The 19,712-nt window shown below is 40.9% G+C and overlaps 1 protein-coding gene across 1 annotated transcript; it reads right to left on the reverse strand.

Annotated features, from left to right (window-relative positions):
• Positions 1–1,599: 1,599 nt before the first annotated feature.
• Positions 1,600–19,016, reverse strand: sult2st2 (sulfotransferase family 2, cytosolic sulfotransferase 2). The gene is made up of 6 exons (XM_085360373.1): positions 18,754–19,016; positions 4,001–4,212; positions 3,167–3,293; positions 2,894–2,988; positions 2,602–2,782; positions 1,600–2,030 (listed from the first exon to the last, which is right to left on the reverse strand). Exons 1-6 carry the CDS (start codon positions 18,890–18,892, stop codon positions 1,921–1,923), a joined length of 864 nt encoding a protein of 287 aa, XP_085216499.1. The 5' UTR covers positions 18,893–19,016; the 3' UTR covers positions 1,600–1,920.
• Positions 19,017–19,712: the final 696 nt, after the last annotated feature.

Below are 19,712 nucleotides of genomic sequence, written 5' to 3' on the forward strand. Positions count from 1 at the left end.
GTTTGCAGCTTGCTACTGAAGGTTAAATAGCAAGCTAAAGAAGCAGATCATTTTGGGTCTGCTAATTCTTTCTTGACAGTACCTTCTTTTCTGTGAGGCTCAGCAATCCCACTGCTGTGAAAGCAAACATGATAATCAGTATGACACCATTAACCGTCACTGGTTTTATCTTCTCATACATTTTGTTTTACTCTGTGTCTTTATGGTCACTTCACAGCCCGTCATGGCAGAAGACTGAGTCCGGTTCTGCAAGATGTATTTTCATGCTTAAATAGTTCTTCCTTCCCACTCTCTCCAAGGGCTTTTTCATAAGGGATAGTCTGATTGTTGCTGTTTTCTGTCTTATACTGAATGATCTTTACCTTATAATCTAAAGTGCCTTGTTACATCCCCCAGGAGGATGTCTCTTCTCCCTACTAACCCTTTGTTTTGTCCAGGCTCCACCTCCTCTGTCCCGATTGGATGCTGCGCAGAGTCCGGCTAATTGGTAATCAGCAGAGCACTATTTAAGGTCTGTGGAGCTGTGCTTCTGTGCCTTCTGGCTATTTTGGTTGCCATACCTGTGCAGGCTTGCATGCCTTTGGATCTTGTATGAGCATTGTTGTTTTCATGTTCAGACGGCTTGTAGGGGAGAGCTGCCTTTTGTTTTGACAACCTGTTTTCTCCTGTTTATGTGTTGTTAGGTAGGTTATGGTTATAGGTTGTATATGTTGTTTCTTTGGAGTTAGGTAAGTTTCTTTTATTTCTACATCAGGGATGTTTTGTTTGTTATGTTGGCCTTAGCTCTCCCTGACGTTATACCTCAGTCTGACCCCAAATCCCATCACCAGTATTAAATAAACCTTCTAAAATTACCATCTTGGCTCCTCCTTCTCTATCCACCTTTATGTTCGTCCCTTCAACCCCCTAGACTAGCCAGGGGACGTAACAGCCTTCAGATGACTGGTGATGTAACATTGCATTGAACTCAATTATGATTTACACCACGTTATCATTGATGTCCCATACACTGCTAGCTTGTACATTCTTTCTAACAATATTGTACATGTAGTAACATTTAACAAACATGACTTAGGCAAGATTTTAGGGCTTTAATCTGGCACAGTGACCACTTTAACAGACAAGATGTACGATCTGAGCTACAGAGGGTAGCATAACTCCTTGTGACACTTCAGAGCATTTGACCAGAAAAACACACAGCACAGGAAAACTTGCATACTTGTGCAGACCTGTGTGCGTATGCAAAAGTATTATATGTAAAGTGGCATTGCACCCAAATGTAAAAACTGTTTCATATTGAATAAAGGCATAAATCTACTTAAGTAATGGAACAAATGTTTGAGCATTAGAATATACTTTAATTATGCAGAATATATGCACTATATTACTAGATCATAATTTTTGAATGTTTATATCACATGCTTTTAATTACTTGTGCATCAGGGGGTAGCTTTATCTGTAACAATATAGCTTTTTATCACATTTTATGCTTTAAAATCTGCAGAATAAGCAACTTAAGAGTTAATATAAATGGTATTGAGTTAAAAGTACATCATTTGAAAGTTTGGAAGCAGAAAACAAAATGGCATAGAATAAACAAATACATGTTACATTTTACTGGTCCTATTGCCACTCTCATTCAGTGACATTGGATATTTTAAGTTTCACAGTTCTCTAGCCTAGTGGAAAATTATTTCGCGGACTCTTTCAACATCATCACTGACATCGACCCTGACAACTCCCTCACTCCACCAGGGTTTCACTTAAACAGAGCTGATTTTGGTTTTGCACCAATCAGAATGCTGTTACCAGTTTTATGTTGATAACTACGAAATTACGTCATGAATACATATCAACAAACCATTTAATGCTCTACTTTGTTTCTCTAATTCTATGATGAAATGACTTTCATTTAGTCTTTTAATCCCAAACAAATTTATATTTGACATCTTTCATTTTGTCTTTGTAAACAGCATCAAAGCATTCTGCTTCTGCCTCTGTTAGCTGATTCTTCCAGTCTCCAGCAATTCCTGAAACACAACACACAGAGAAGAATTAAACCTAAATTGAAGGAACTGTTGTGTCTATTATTTTAGGTTGTAAATGTAAAATTCTGTTACAGTTTTTCTCAGTTCCTTACGTACTATTACCAGGCTTATAAGCTAAAAATCCAAACCCTATCTCAGGTGATCATTTAGAAAGTTCTTGGTTCATTTCTAAAACCTAGGTATCACGTCCAGGTGCAAACACAGAGTCAAAACTTTTTCTGCACCAATTAGAACCTTTAAAAGTCTGATAAAAGAGCGCTGGGTCGGTGATGCAAAGGAGGAACACAAGGACAAAAAAAATTACCAATAATCCAAGGTACTCCAACATTTTCCTGCCTGCATACTTTCATTTTAAAACCTACATCCACATTCACCTCCTCCCAGAGTCCTGTTTAGACATGCCAGTCGAAGTTATAGGGGGGTGGATAAGAGATATAACTCATGCTATTTCACCATACAGTACAGCTTCAAAACCAACATACTTCGGGGGGGTTTGACGGGGGGAGAGGGGTTGGGTGCGGTAACCATTCTCAGTAGTATTACAAAAACACACCTTTCCTGAGGAATTCAGACTTGCTCTGGTCCATGATTTCTTTAGGAACAGCCGAGTAGTTCGACATGCTGTTTTTCTTCATGTTCTTGAACAAGCATCGGTCTGCTATCTTCTCTATTACTCCAGTATCCAGAGATTTCTCCATGAACTGAGCGATTCTGGCCACAGAGTCCTTCAGGTCCTGCACCGTGCAGACAAACACCGTTCAGCTCATGTTCTTACCACGAATCTCAGTGTTTGACTCTTTTTTTCGTGTTTAAATTATTTGGAAAGCATTTGCAGTTGTTCTCACCTTTAAAAGTTCTTCATAGGAGATGTACATGATGGACTCCTTATCTTTAGCATTGAGCCAACCCTTCACATGGTCAAACCAGGAACCAAATATAACTGAAAGAAAAAGAAAAGATTCCCTTTGAGTTATTATGAATACAATAGCAAACGTCTCTGCATTAATGGTTCAACTTCATCAATCCTTATTCCTCTTGTTACCAGTTGTAAAATACAACTGAATAAAAGGCTAAATGTCACCTGCTGTTCTAATACAGAGTAAAAAAAAAAGAACAACCTTCTCCATCTAGGAACTTCTGGAGGAACTCGCTCTGTGGGCCTGGTTTCACCAGGAACGAAGTTGACCCGAAATAGTGAAAAGCAGACGTAAACACATCTTTGGGGTTCCTCATGACATAGATGACCTGGAGTAATGACAAATCATTACTTCACTTTAAACATTCAACATTTAAGTTTGTAGCTCTATGACCAAATAAAACTACAATGTATGTATTACACAGACAAAGCACTTTGAGTTCATAACCTGTCCTTCACATGCAATCATAGACCTTCTCACTGGTGATTTTTTTTGTATGGTTGCTTACTTTGCCATGCCAGACACTTGGACACAGGCACAGCAGAATACAAACCCTGTATTTCTTATAGGAACTACTAAGTAATAGCCTGAGGTCTCATAAGAAGCTGTCAGTGGTGAGTAATGACAAATCCTCTGTTCTTGTTGTTGTGTCTTTTAAATTGTGTTGTAATGTTCTTTCAGTTACTTCATTTTCTTTCCACATCAGTTTTCTGTGCGGAGGAAACCTGACAAAGACTTTCACATTTTTCTCCGACAAGTTGTATACTCAGTGTTTTATCAGGCTAATATTAGGGGCTGTTGGCTACATGTCTTTTACAAGTATTATGTTGGCTGCCTGTGCTACATTCATGTTTTAAACCACTCAATTTAGATTATGCCTGGATGAATCCCAGCATATCTATGCCAATTATTTATTATTAAGGAGGAGAAGCTGCTACTCTATAGCAGGAATTAAAGAGACCCATAAAACATCCCATTTCACATTTGAATTAACAGCTTTAATGACCCACAAACCAAACTATGTGGCAGACCTACCTTTGGTTTAACTTCAAAGAAGGATGGCGGCATCATGCTGTAGTGGAAGTGAGTTGTAAACATGCGTGGAGACGGCCTCTTTTCAAGGTTGAGGGTGAGGGCTCGATTCTCCTCCAGCCATGGAACACGGTCCCAGTTGTGGAGAGTCTCAACGGAGGCCGGATCCCCTCCGCTGATGATGAGAGGGAGCATCTCCTGCATCCATGTCGTACCTACAAAAAAGAAACAATCTCATGTTTTGATTTAGCTTTTATTTGGGCCTCCCAATATTCGAGCTCAGCGGTTCGACTGAATTGAATTATCTTGATTAACATGTAGAGTGCAGAGGGTTTTTGCAACACGCTTACACATCATACTGGGCTGAGGGTGTCCGAACAGAATTTCCCAAACTTAAATAATAAATAGAATCAGTAGCATAATATTAATAATCAAGGCTAGTCAGGGAGGCGTCTTCTGTTATTGCAGGAAGAGGAGCAGATACGAGGTGAGGTCAGACGAGGACGGAAAGAGGAGAAGATCCGGCAGGGAGACAGCAGGACTGAAGAAGATAGTCATAATAATACATTTTATTGTTGTGGTATAAACTGTATGGTGCGACTTGAGGCAGGCAATGGCTGAGCGGGCTCATGTGAGCCTCCAGCTGAAACAGGAGGCTGCAGGGGCTCGGCTGAGGCGAAACAGGGCCAGCAGGTGCAGAAACCTCTGGCTGAAGCAGAGCTATCTGGAGCTGTGCAGGGCACACAGCTGGCTCAGGATGCAGCAGCTGGGGCTGCGCAGCCCATGCAATCTGATCGGGATGGCTGGCTGGATGAACTCGCCTAGCTCCCAGCTGACGGAGGAGGAGAAGAAGGCTGCACTGCCTCCAGGAGTGCAGAGCCAGCTGAGGTCACAGGCTCAGCCTCTGAGGGGAGTTTCAGTTTCTGAGGAGCCCAGTTTCACAGTCACGCAGTCTCAGAATAAACAATCTTTGGAATTATTATTCCAGACCAGGGAGGAGTGAGCACAGGGAGGAGTGGGAGTAACACAGTTCTTTAAGTCCTTAGAGCAGATGATTCTGTTTCTGAAAACACAGACTTTAAATTTCCAGGCTCAGGAGAAACGTAATCAAAGGTCGGAGAAAGTCCACTACAAAGAGGAAGCCGGAAACCAGGCTTTGTAGCCGGCTAGCTACAATCTTTATGACCACGACGGTATTCCTTATGAGTGAGAGGACCCAAACGCAAGCATTGGAGATGGAACAGAACTTGAACTGAAAGTGAGCCTTTGTTATGGCGGAGCAGAAGTCAAACAAAGCCAAATGTGACAATGACTAAATTAGCGAAACCTAAACTGGGAGAAACCTTAAAAACAAGTACAAAGAAACTAAAGACCTGAGCACCTGAGACATGGAAACCTGGAGAATGGGAAACGCGAGACATAGAAACACAAGGGGAGATACGCAGATAATCCGGCAGCAAACAGAGGAAGACAAATGGCTTAAATACACAAAGGGATAATGAGGGAATGAGACACGGGAGGACAGCACAGCTGGGAGTACTCAAACATAACGAGACAGGGAGGAAGCAAACCTAAACACACTAAGCAAGCACTACACAAGGACCTATCAAAATAATCCAGGAAACATGAGACAGACTAAGGCTACTGTAGCTGCCGTCAGAGGCAACTCTCGCATTTAAGTTCATTTTATTAGATATGTAAGGTTGAAACAATTAGTAGTTGAAATATTAAGAAATAAATCAATAGTAATTCATGTTTTGTTCATTGGATTTATATGTTTAAATGTGTTATTTTTACTAATTGTGCAATTAGATAGGAACCTTTTCTATAGTTCCGTCTGTTGTTGCTAAGAGGGTATTTTTGGCTGGCACACTCAGCAAGCTAATTGAGACGAGCCACGAGGTTTGCACGTCCACAGTAAGATAGTAAATAGTAAGATAAATAAAAGAGTGCCTTTTTTGGACCTCCCCACGATGTAAGGATTAAAGTTTTATTCCCTTTGAGTGAGGCCAATGAGGTAAATGTTTTCTTTTGTTTATTTTCGTTGTATGTAAATATGCTAGTGTTGCGTGATATTCTAGTGCAATTACCGCAGTGTGAGGTGTAATGTGTATTTTATTGATTGTTTTGTTGGAATGTTTCGCCATATATAATGCTTAGGGGCTTTATTAAGAATATTCATTTAAGTTTGTATTTCTTTTTAGTTCTGACGGCATTGTATCGGCTGTGGTTGGACATCATTACAAGTTAAGGCATGTCGAAGAATCCTCCTGTCCGAAATAAATGTCAGTTAAAACACAAGGAACAAGTTGAGCTTTATTACGACTCGAGGGGAGTAACAGTCAGAACTCAGCCTGCTTCGTGCTGGAGGAGAGAGAAGGAGAAAGAGGTCTGCCGCAGCGGAGCCGAGCGGGAGCGGAGCTGAGCCGAGTGGGAGCGGAGCGGAGCCGACAGCGCGCCGGGTCACGTGATTAAGCTCGCGTCTCTCTCACGCATCAAAGACGCTCAAACACACACACAGACATCTCATAAAGCAACCAGAGTCCAGCGGTGCAGCTTGGTTAAGCTACAAAGAAGTAACACGTTTATACAAGTTAAATGTGGAGAGTAGATTTCTTTAGCTCATCTTAAAGGGACTCTGTCAAGCAATGAAAGTGGAAGTGTGGTGGTTTGGAGTAAAAGTTTAAGCTCATGTTATTGTTGTTTATGCTAAGTAACTGTAATTAAGGTACGTTTAAGTTGATTATAAGGGTTTGCTTATTTTTAAGACTGCATTAGATATTTAAAGGTCACATTATAGTATTTTGTTTGACATTGAAGGTTATTTTCTGTTGTACTACAAGTGAAGAGCAATTTACTATTTTGGTTTAAGAGTTTGTGACATATGTTTAAGTTGACTCTTTAAAGTAAAGCAATTTAAGGTCCTAGGTGCTTCATAAGGTGACTATTCACGTATTTAAGTTGACCTAGGTGACTTGAGTGTAGTACAATACCTTTGACTGTCTGTGACATGGAGCAAGAAGGCTGTGACACTGAAGCTGTGGAGCAGCAAGAAGCTTTTGAAGAGCAAGAAAGTTTGCCAGAACCATGCACAAGTAAAGCTACTAAAGAAGGGAGTTTGAGGAAAAGTCAAAGAGTTAAGAAGTTCACTGAAAGGGGCCAAGCACTACATGATGAAAAGGTGAACAAGCTTCAAGCTCGCTTCAAAGTCAGTTATGAAATGTGGAAAGTTGTTGCAAAACAAGGCAAAAGGGCACTTGAAGAACCTGTTAGTGCAAAACTTAAAGAGCTTATCGGCCGAGTTGAACATACATCGGCAGAAGTGAAACAAGTTTATGATGAACTGCGCAATCATGAAACTCCTGATGCAGACACTCGCCGCAGAGTGGACACCTGTGATGCGGTTTCTCAAAAGATGATAAAGCTAGCTCAAGAAAAATTAGCAGCAGAAGAAGACGAAGAACTTTCTGAGAGATTGGTTCACTGGAGTGATATAGGATCAGCATTCAATTCTGCCGCCTCTCAAAGATCCAAAGGTTCGAATAGCAGGCAATCAAGAAGCTCAAGTAAGTTGTCTGTAAAGAGGCAAGAAGCAGCTGCAGAGCTTGCGGCTACTGAAGCAACTCTGAAGATTATGGAGGAACTGGAAAGTGAAAGAAAGGCACTTGAAATCCTTGAAGCAGAGAATGCTGAGAAACAGAAGGCCTTAGAGCAAAAGCGAAGAGAGCTTGAAAGGCTAGAAACAGTAAAGAGAATGAATGCTGCTAAAGCACGTTTGAAAGTGTACAATGACGAAGGAAGCTCAGATGAAGAAATATCAGACCTTCTGCACGAAAGGAGCAAACGGAGAAATGTCACAGCTAAACCGATGAATCAGTTTGCACATTCGCAACTTAATGCAAATGCAGAGCCGTTTGATATGCCACAAGCCAACTTAAGGTCACAACCAAGAGAAAGCAAACAGGAAGATAGTACCACAACATTGGCCCAAGCTCTAGCTGAGTCCATTCACATAAGTCGCCTACCAGTACCAGAACCTACAGTCTTCAACGGAGATCCTCTCAAGTACAAGGATTGGAAAATGTCGTTTCAAATGCTGATAGACAGAAAGAACATCCCAGTGAATGAAAAGATTTACTATCTTCACAAGTATGTTGGAGGACCGGCGAGAAAGGCTGTTGAGAGTTATTTTCTGTTGGGAACAGAGCGTGCTTATTACTCAGCATGGAACATTTTGGAGGAAAGATATGGAAGTTCATTTGTAATCACCAAAGCTTTCAGAGATAAGTTGACATCATGGCCAAGGATTGGGAACAAGGATAGCGTTGAACTTCGAGAATTTTCAGATTTTCTCAGAGGATGTGAAGCGGCCATGCTTCAGGTTAAAGGTCTTGAAGTTTTGAATGACTGCAATGAGAATCAGAGAATGCTAAGCAAGCTACCTGATTGGTTGTCAGCAAGATGGAATCGAAAGGTCATTGAAATTGAAGAACAAGATGGTTCTTTTCCAACATTTAGCCACTTTGTTGACTTCATTGCGAGAGAAGCCAAGATTGCGTGCAATCCAGTAACATCGCTTCATGCACTCAAAGCAGGTGACTCAGAGAAAATGAAATCTTTCAAGACAAGAAGTGTTGGAGCAAAGGTGCTAGTGAGTGCTGCAGAAGAGACGTCCAACACAAAAAAATGTGTGTTTTGTGAAAACCCAAATCATAGCATTCACACATGTAGGAAGTTTATGGACAAGGTCTTGAGTGAAAGAGTCAAGTTTGTGCAAACTAAGGGACTGTGCTTTGGATGTCTAGGCTTTGGACACCAATCAAAGAAATGTGAAAGGAGAAAGATGTGTGACACATGTAAAGGGAAACACCCGACATGTTTGCATGAGGAACGAGACAAAACCTCAAAGAAAAGGAAAGAAAAGGAAAGTGACAAGGAACCACAAATGAAAGAGATGGAAGGCAATAAAGAGAGTAGAGAAACCAAACCCAAGGAAGCACCAAGTGAAGCAATATCAAACCGTGTGATTCAAAGTGACAGAAGTAATCTCACATCTACAATCATTCCAGTTTGGTTATCCACAACAAGCAATCCTGAACATGAGATTCTTCTCTATGCTCTTCTTGATAGCCAAAGTGACACGACATTCGTCTTGAAGGAAAAGGCAGATGCTCTGGATGCAGAGAAGGAATGTGTGCAGTTAAAGCTCTCGACAATGTCTTCTAAAGACACTTTAGTACCAAGTCAAAGGCTGTCTGGGTTACAGGTCAGAGGTTTCTCTTCTTCAAGGAGAATTCCTCTTCCTGTGACATACACAAGAGAGTTTATTCCTGCGAATTTGAGTCATATTCCCACACAAAGGACAGCAAGAGCGTGGCCACACTTAGAGCACCTGGCTGAAGAAATCGCTCCACTGATTGAATGTGACGTAGGCCTGCTCATTGGTTACAATTGTTCACAAGTGTTGGTACCCAGAGAAGTTGTGGCGGGAAAAGATAATGAACCTTTTGCCCAAAGAACAGACCTTGGCTGGACAATAGTTGGAGGAGCTAATCCATGTGTTGACTATGGGGATGCCATAGGATGTAGCCACAAGATCATTGTCAAGGAAGTGACACCCAATCAGTCAGCTGAGCAGTTGGTCAAAGAAGTGCAATACGTCTGTCGCACACAAGTCAAAGAGGTGGTCACATCTGCAGATGTAATTAAAGTGCTCGAGTCCGACTTCAATGAAAGAAAGGTGGAAGATTCACACTTCTCACAAGAAGATTTAAGGTTCATCTCCATAATGGAAGAAGGAGTGAAGATGAAAGCAGATGGACACTGTGAGTTACCTTTGCCATTTAAGGAAGACAGACCAAGTCTGGCAAACAACCGGAGCTGTGCAGAACACAGACTCAAAAATTTGAAGAGAAGATTTGAGAAGGACAAGCAATACCACAAAGACTACACAGAGTTCATGAGAGAGACTATAGAGCGTGGTGATGCAGAAAGAGTTCCCTCTGTAGACCTGGACAAAGGCCCTGCCTGGTACATTCCACACCATGGAGTGTATCATCCTCAAAAGCCTGGCAAAATAAGAGTGGTGTTTGATTGTTCAGCAAAGTACGGAGGGGTGTCCTTGAACGACTACCTGCTTACAGGGCCAGAGTTAACCAACTCTCTAGTGGGGGTCCTGTGCCGATTTCGGAAAGGTCCAGTTGCAGTGATGTGCGACATTGAGCGCATGTTTCATCAATTCAGAGTCAGAGAAGAAGATCAAAATTACTTTCGCTTCTTGTGGTGGGACAATGGAGACTTCAACTCTACTCCATCTGTCTATCGCATGCGCGTACACTTGTTTGGAGCTGCTTCTTCCCCTGCCTGTGCGAACTTTGGTCTCAAGTATATTGCTGCACAAGGTCAAGGCAAGTTCAGTGAAGCTACCATAAGATTCATTGAGCGAAATTTTTATGTGGACGATGGTCTTATCAGTTTCCACTCAGAAGAAGAGGCAATTCGTTTGGTGAAGGAAGCAAAGGAACTTTGCAGCACAGGAGGCTTGCGACTTCACAAGTTTGTTTCAAACAGTAAGCAAGTGCTTAATTCGCTACCGGAAGAAGATTGTGCAGAAACAGTAAGAAAGGACTTGTCACTGGGCGAGCAACAAATTGAAAGAGCCCTAGGTGTCAAATGGTGCATCGACTCGGATCATTTCCAGTTTCGAGTAGTTGTGAACGAGCAGCCACTTTCCAGAAGAGGAGTGTTGTCCACAGTAGCCTCTATTTACGATCCACTTGGCTTTGTGGCACCTTTTGTTCTACTTGGGAAGCAGATACTACAGCAAATGTGTCGTGAGAAAGCAGATTGGGACGAACCACTCACAAGCGATCTGAAGTCACGGTGGGAGTCCTGGTTGTTGGATCTAAAAAATCTAGCAGATGTCAAAATTGACAGATGTTACGTGCCAAAAGATTTTCAAACAGTTCAGAAGTACGAGCTTCACCATTTCTCAGACGCAAGTGTTTCAGGGTATGGTGTTTGTACGTACCTGAGAGCTGTCAGTGAAGCAGGACAAGTCCACTGCGCTCTTGTCTTTGCCAAGTCCAGAGTAGCACCCACGAAGGTTACTACGGTGCCAAGATTGGAGCTGTCTGCAGCAGTTGTAGCAGTGCGGATTAGTGACATGCTCAAAGCAGAGTTGGAGCTAGAAGATGCTCAAGAATTCTTCTGGACAGATTCTCAAGTTGTCTTGGGATATATCAACAACGATGCGAGACGTTTCCATGTTTTCGTTGCAAATCGCATTCAGCGTATTAAGGAAAGCACTCAACCGATGCAATGGAAGTTTGTGGTATCAGATCTCAATCCAGCAGACCATGCCTCGCGCGGACTGAAGGCCAAAGACCTCATTACCTCCAACTGGTTTAGTGGTCCAAGTTTTCTTTGGCAAGAGAAACTTCCCCACGAAGAAGTCACGGTGGGGAAACTTGATGCAGAGGATCCAGAAGTACGCAAAGTTGTTGTACTCCATACAACTACAGAAACAAATTCTTTGGCAGAACGTTTTCTGAAATTCTCCAGTTGGTCAAGGTTGGTCAAAGCTATGGCAAGACTTCTCAGATTTGTGAAAGAGTTTAAGGGCTTGGAAAGGAGAAGCAATAAAGCCACTAACCTTGAAGAAAGGAAAGAAGCCGAGCTTAAAGTCATATCCATTGTACAAAGATCAATCTTCTGCAAGGAAATCAAGGCACTTCAAACGCGAAAGGATCTACCCAAGGACAGAACAAATAGACTCTATCGACTCGATCCCTTCCTGGATGAGAAGGGTGTTCTTAGAGTGGGAGGTAGATTAGAGCGTTCTACATTGCAGCCACACGTCAAGCACCCGGTCATCTTACCAAAGACTTGCCATATCGCAAAGTTACTGATTGATCACTATCATCAGCGGGTGAAACATCAAGGACGGGGCATGACGATAAATCAGCTGAGATCGAACGGAATATGGATACTAGGATGCAGTCAAGCAGTATCATCCTTTATCTACAACTGTATTAAGTGCAGGAAATTCAGACGTCGAGGAGAAGAGCAAAAGATGGCAAACCTACCAAGTGAGAGAATGGAGACCACCCCTCCCTTCACGTATTGTGGGATGGATTGTTTCGGCCCATTCTACATTAAAGAAGGAAGAAAAGAACTGAAGCGTTACGGGCTTCTGTTTACCTGTCTATGCTCTCGTGCGGTGCACATAGAGCTACTTGATGATATGTCAACCGACGCTTTTCTAAACTCACTGCGTTCTTTCATCGCTTTGCGTGGGAATGTACGTCAGTTGCAATCAGATCAAGGCACCAATTTTGTTGGAGCCAGACGTGAGTTTCTGGAAGCAGTAAAGGAAATGGATCAGGAAAGTTTGAAACAGCTAGGCTGTGAGTTTGTGATGAATCCTCCCTCTGCCAGTCATATGGGTGGAGCCTGGGAAAGGCAAATTCGTACGATCCGAAGTGTATTGACAACCATTCTGGATCAGTCATCCAGATCATTGGACAGTTCATCTCTAAGAACCTATCTTTATGAAGTGATGGCGATAGTTAACAGCAGACCTATCACCCCACATTTACTCAACGATCCTACTGGACCTCAGCCACTTACACCTAATCTTCTGTTGACCATGAAGTCGTCAGTAATACTGCCACCACCAGGAGACTTTGTAAAGGAAGATTTGTATCTTCGCAAAAGATGGCGTAGAGTCCAGTACTTGGCCAATGAATTTTGGCACAGATGGAAGAAAGAGTACTTATTGAGCCTACAACAAAGACAAAAGTGGCACAAAACAAACAGAAATGCAAAGATCAATGACATAGTGATCGTACAAGATGACCAAGCATCAAGAAACGACTGGAAGTTGGCCAAAGTTGTTGCCATACACCCGAGTGAAGATGGATGTATACGCAAAGTACAACTGTTAATGAGTGACTCATTGTTAGATGACCATGGAAAGAGACTGAGTAAACCAGTTCTACTTGACAGACCTATACACAAGACTGTGACACTATTAGAAGCAGATTAGTTTACATTTCATAAGTTCATAGGTGGAAATCACAAGTGATTTGGTGGGAGTGTAGCTGCCGTCAGAGGCAACTCTCGCATTTAAGTTCATTTTATTAGATATGTAAGGTTGAAACAATTAGTAGTTGAAATATTAAGAAATAAATCAATAGTAATTCATGTTTTGTTCATTGGATTTATATGTTTAAATGTGTTATTTTTACTAATTGTGCAATTAGATAGGAACCTTTTCTATAGTTCCGTCTGTTGTTGCTAAGAGGGTATTTTTGGCTGGCACACTCAGCAAGCTAATTGAGACGAGCCACGAGGTTTGCACGTCCACAGTAAGATAGTAAATAGTAAGATAAATAAAAGAGTGCCTTTTTTGGACCTCCCCACGATGTAAGGATTAAAGTTTTATTCCCTTTGAGTGAGGCCAATGAGGTAAATGTTTTCTTTTGTTTATTTTCGTTGTATGTAAATATGCTAGTGTTGCGTGATATTCTAGTGCAATTACCGCAGTGTGAGGTGTAATGTGTATTTTATTGATTGTTTTGTTGGAATGTTTCGCCATATATAATGCTTAGGGGCTTTATTAAGAATATTCATTTAAGTTTGTATTTCTTTTTAGTTCTGACGGCATTGTATCGGCTGTGGTTGGACATCATTACAAGTTAAGGCATGTCGAAGAATCCTCCTGTCCGAAATAAATGTCAGTTAAAACACAAGGAACAAGTTGAGCTTTATTACGACTCGAGGGGAGTAACAGCTACGTTCACACTGCAGGTCTTAATGCTCAATTCCGATTTTTTGATCAAATCCGATTTTTTTGTCTGCTTGTTGACACTACAAATAAAATGCGACAGCAAACGCGCTCTAGTGTGAACGCTCAAAGCGGCCCGCATGCGCAAAAGAAGACGTCACACACAACGCGCTCTGTTTAGACCCAGAGCAAACTATTGTTTGACTGATGGCCCTTAATATAAATACTTCGGACTTCACGTTTCCCAATTTTGTTATTTCCATAATAATGTAAATAACCTAATAATTATCCTTATTGCTGTTTTAGAGGAGCGGTGCTTCAAAGGATAGTTGCAGATTTCTGTCAGAATCTGCAGATTATACAGTACAAATAAAATGTTCACGTTTCTCCAACGTTGTCTTCCCAGCAGTTTCACCGGATGGCCAGGAAGCGTTCACGATGTCTTATCGGGCGCTTCTCCGGCGCTGATAATTGGCGTCTGTCTCGTGTCAGTGACGTAAAAGACGGATTTAATGCGACTTGACCGTTCAAACAGCAGTCGCTTTCTGAAACATCGGATATGTATCGGATTCAGTACCACATAAGTGACCCAGATCGGATTTGAAAATATCGGATTTGTGCCGTTCACACTGTCATAGCATGATCGGTGTGAACGTATGACGTGGATTTGACACTGAGACCAGGAGATATGACTGACTAGGGAGAAGGAGGGAACATAGTCTGGACAGAGGAGCTGCATGAACATAGAGAAAAGGGTGACTAGATATGAAATGTGGAATACAGCAAAGGCATAAACACAACCTAAATCATAGAAACTACAGAAAATAACTAAGAAACAAGAAATACAAAGACTATTACATGAATAACACTAAATCAAAGAATATTCAAAAACCAGAAAACATAAACCCTGCGTCCCCAGACCCAGAACCGTGACAATAACCAGGGTTTAGAAATGAGCGAGTTCCAGAATCTTTCACCTTAATGTAGTAGACCAGATATATGTTTCACTTGTTTGCCTTACCTTGTGATTGTGCATAGTATGGTCCGGACAGTCTGTGGGCATTTTATGTTCTACTCACGAGTCTGTTACTAAAAGATCTTTCTGTACAAAGCGAGCTTAATGCAGTATTCAAATATTTACTATAGGCCCACAGTAGTCAGCAGAAACTCGCTCACCTCATTTCATGACACTGGCAAACTTGAGTGTCAAATTTAAAAAAGTTGATGTCAAACATTTGTGCTGGTTTGTGCTGCAAAAAGTTTCGTTTGTGCTGCTCAGATCTGTCCTGCCATTCTAGCAAAACTGAATGCTGGCTTGACAATGAACCAGTTGTACACAGTTCCCTAAATATGCATTCTTCTCTTGTAATAATGAGAAAGCTTAAACTAAAACTACAATAAGCCATCCATTTTCTTCAGTTAGCACTGTATTTATTTAACTTTTTTAATTTTATCCAAGCTAAAGTCCCTGTCTAAGACAGAGCTGATCTAGTCCACTTCCTGTCTGTCCTTTTAAATCCATCCATCGCCTGCTGATTGTTTTTGGTGTTCACAAATACTTTGTAGAAAATATGTCCAAACTCTAATAAAACTTCACTTGTATTCCTCTGTTTTTGCAAGTAAAAAACACCATTCTGGTACTGAACATCACATTTTAAGTTGTAAATACACTGATTCTTATATCGTACTCCCCAAGAGTGCTCAAAGCACTCTATACAACATACTACATTCACCTATTCTCACAAGCACTCTAACTACATTCACACTGATGGACGCATCAGAGAGCAACTGGTTAGTTAGCAGGAGTTAACATCTTGCCTATGGATACTTGATATGCAGACTGGAGGAGCCGGGGATCAAACCACCAACCTTCTGATCATTAGGTGACCTGCTCTACTAGCTGAGGTACAGCCACCCCCAGCTGCTGGTAGAAAAGCTCTGCTGTCTGTGGCTTTATGACTAAAAATCAACCGGACGTGATTCATTGTGTTAAAAGGGAAAGTAGCATGTAAAGTCATATCTATTGTCACAGCACCTTTAACAAAAACATAAAGAAAAGTGCCAGAAGACATTTTTGAGCCTTAGTACCACACAGCACATTCATAGGGTATATAGGGTCCGTCTCTTCAGAAATACCAGCCAAAAAGCGATTCTGTGATTTTTTTTATGTTATTGCTCATCTTGATAAATAGAATGTACTAAAATTATTTTTACGAGGGATTTGTACATAACATGAAGAAAGGATGCAGGTATAATGCACTAATACAGGTACAGCTGCTCTGTGCCACGGTAACTGTATTACACTGTTCCAAAAAATAGTAATGTCAAATTATTTTACTGTGTAGTTTACAGTTGTGTACTGTTTTTCTAGAACATCATTACATTTACATAAGTAGACTGTGATCTGACACGTCAAATGTAAAATAACATAACATCACTGTAAATGTAATAAAACACAATTTACTTGTTTGTTAAATAAATTTTTTTGTACATATGCATATTTAGATCGTAAAAATACATCCAGAAGTGTCTCCCATCATGCTTTGGGACATGTGCTGCTGTTTAGATGTTCTTGTTTCATTGTTTATGGTTACGTTACTTTAAACTGTTATCTTGAATGTTGTGTTTACGCCGTGGTGCAGCGTCACTGACAGTTGTTTTGTAGAGAGAGTGCTGTACCATGAGTGACTTCTGTTGTGCTGTTGTTGAACCTTGAGGCACATTGCACCACAAGTGTTTTAATAAAGAGCTCCCCTACCAGCTTGGGGTTAAGATTTCTCTGCATGCCACAATGTAAAACATTGCACGGACGCGCTGTGCTAATTATATATTTTGAAAAAGAAATGTAGAGGTAGGAATTGCAATTAATATAAATAACATGACGCTAAGCATCGGCCAATGAATGTGAACTAACAACAAGGTCGCGGGTATGGCTGCGACCGTAGGAAAAAACCCTAATATGAAGGTATTTTACTGCATTTTACAGTAATGTTCTGTTCTTCTAGAACATCATTAAAGTTACGTAAATAGACTTTGACTTCACATTTTGAATGTAAATTAACGTTAAATCACTGTAATGTAATACAACATAATTGTCATTGAAGGAAATCTCTGTCATAGATCGAGTTTCCTCCTAAAGCGTGGGCACCAATAAGCAGAGTTCATCCTTTAACATATAACAAAATTAAAATATTCTCATGCATGATCAACGGGCAATCACGGTACCGGCCGGAGTACCGGGAGCAGTTCAGAAGAACAAGAAGACACGGAGACCGTTCTAGGTGTCATTCCAAACTGACTCAGAGGTTTATTTATCATACAACAGCTTATATAGAGGAAAAAGGTTCGTGTGTCAGCAGATTCTCAGTTCAAACCGGTACAGACCAAATAAGGAAACGTCTTCCTGCCTTGTGAGCAAAGAAGTATCCTTTGTGTAGTTTCTCTCTTCAGCTACAATTTATGATCATCCCAGCAAAATACACTCCTAGACATAGAATACAGAGTTCTTTCATTAGTGAATTCTGAAACAAACCACCTGGCTTTTTAACAAGCTCTTTTCTAAAAGATAAGGAAGGGAGGATGGGAGTAAGGAAGTCGTCTCGTCTCTGTGGTATTTTCGACCTTGGGGTACCAGCCTGTGAGTCTTACACATCAATTCTTGGGTCAGAGAGAAAGAGAAAAACAACTAGTAAATGGGCCTTATTGAGTAACAGTTTTCACTATAAAGCAATATCCTGTAAATGCTACCGTGGTATCAAAATATCACAACAGTTATGATTATTAAATGTATCTGTCTGTGCATATGCATATTTAGATTGTTAAAATACATTCACAAATGTATCATGATCTCACAAATATCTGTCCGTTATTTGAAAGATTGAACTGTTGAATTCAAATGTAATGCTATGGAAAAGTATATAACACGATCCCTATAAGCTTGTGTTTCATCACATAAGTATTATTATCATTACTAGTTAGGGCGTTCGGGGCTCAAGAGTTGGCAGTTCGCCTTGTGATCAGAAGATTGCCGGTTCACGCCCCGGCTCGGACACTCTCCGTCGTTGTGTCCGTGGTCAAGACTCTTCACCTACCGCCTACTAGTGATGGCAGCCTCGCCTCTGTCAGTCTGTCCCAGGGCATGCAATCAATTATTATTTAAACCAACTGTTAACTGTAGATTTCTGTACATTTACGTATTATGATTCATATTTCCACATTCAGTGACCTTGTTTATAGGTAATTTCATTGTTTGATCACGTAAAAATGTTCCTAATTTAATGTCTAAAAGCACTTGGAAAAGGCAGAATCCCATGTCAAATTAGCGCAACTAATTGTATTTTCATTACTGGAAATAACCGTATTTTTATGCGGGAGTTATTTTCTGTAATTATACGGTCGTATTTTGGCGCCCCAGCTGCCGGAATATTACCATTTTTTCAAGATGCTTTTTCTAACAGTGTATAAAACAGGTAATTTATGTATTTTATAACCCTCATACATTGCTTCTATAGACTGTAGTCAACTCAAAGACATTAGGCATAAATATACATGGAAGCATCGTCAATAACTTTGTGGCAGACGGTCACTGGTGATCCAGAGAAATGAGGTTCTCAGGTTTGGAGTGAATTGCATATATTTAGACGCCGGGCATTGACAGACCTGTTTCTGCCGGAGACTCAACGGACAGTCGGGGATGAGAGCTTTCCAACAAGGTTCCCACATTTAAAATAAACCCCACAATGAAATTTAATGCTAAATACATACCATTAACGTGGTCGCATAAAATGGAAACTAAGAGCAATCCTTGTTTTAAACGACGTGTTAGACCAACGCCAGGACGATTATATAGTGTTATTGCTGCTTATAATAAGAAAACGACAGGTTGAAAAATCCTCTTCCAGCCTACTGAAACAAACCCCTCTTTAGCATAAAAGAAACCATTTGCAGTCGAACCGCGATCACTCACCAGACTTGGGGTACGTTACAATAAGGATGTCATCCGGACGAAACGCAAACTCCTCGTAGTACCTGAGGCTCTCGGGCGGATGGAGACTTGAAGGCACATAGACGCCTTTGTACAGCGTGTATAACTCTGTCTCAGTCATGCTTCAACAAGCAGAAGCAGCTCACTGAAAACAGCTCTGAGAGCTTCGAGCTGAAAAACTGCTGGACTTTGTCTCAACTTAACGCACTATCACTGTTTTTGTAGCTCGAGACTGTAGCGCAACTCCCGCTTCTCCTGTGGTCTCGCGCTGGCTTCTGTTTGCGTCACTTTCCAACAAGTGTGCGATTCTTTGTCAAAGCTCAAGCATTCATGACCAAGTAATCATTGAACGATTCGTGTAAAATTTACGGACTTAGTAATACACAATATATTTATTTATTTTTCATTGTTTGTTGGGATAATAGAGCTGTTATTGGAGCTGATAACAGAGCTTATATTGTAATATTCACAATTATAAGTCAGAGAGCCGAAAATAAAACACTGCCACGCAAGCTAAGACCCAAAACTTTATTTCACAGCTGGCACTTTAAAACGAGGATCGCAAACAAAGGCTGAAGGGAGGCCACCTACACTCAAAAAACAGATTCAGGTCCTTCTTTCAAAGAACACATACAAATTTTGTTAGTTGTTCATAAATGTAATTAAAAACTACCAAATTAATTTGATTTTCTTTGTATAAACCTAAAATTATTCTAAACCAGCAGAGGCTGATTCTGAACACAAAATGAATGAGTTTGTTGGGGCACTGGGGGTAGGAGGAGTACATTTTTGCACTTAAGTATTTGTAAACTCAAAGAAATAAATTCAAGCCCCGCTTTAAGCTTAAACATTTTTTTTAATCTCACTCAACGCAAATGTAGCACTCCAGCGTTACTGCAATTATTATTCGTGTGGTGAACCTAAATTATTTTCTCTCAAAG

This window comes from Diplotaxodon limnothrissa, linkage group LG8 (genome assembly GCF_057381915.1).
Source record: "Diplotaxodon limnothrissa isolate DT_005_m linkage group LG8, D_limnothrissa_male_GT1.1, whole genome shotgun sequence".
In the NCBI taxonomy this organism is placed as follows: domain Eukaryota; kingdom Metazoa; phylum Chordata; class Actinopteri; order Cichliformes; family Cichlidae; genus Diplotaxodon; species Diplotaxodon limnothrissa.

Coding starts and splice junctions, on each gene's coding strand:
- sult2st2 (XM_085360373.1), bottom strand. CDS start 18,892: ATGACTGAGACAGAGTTATACACGCTGTACAAAGGCGTCTATGTGCCT. Junction 2,989..3,166: donor GAAGTTCCTAGATGGAGAAG/GTTGTTCTTTTT, acceptor TTTTTCTTTCAG/TTATATTTGGTTCCTGGTTT. Junction 2,783..2,893: donor CCTATGAAGAACTTTTAAAG/GTGAGAACAACT, acceptor TGCACGGTGCAG/GACCTGAAGGACTCTGTGGC.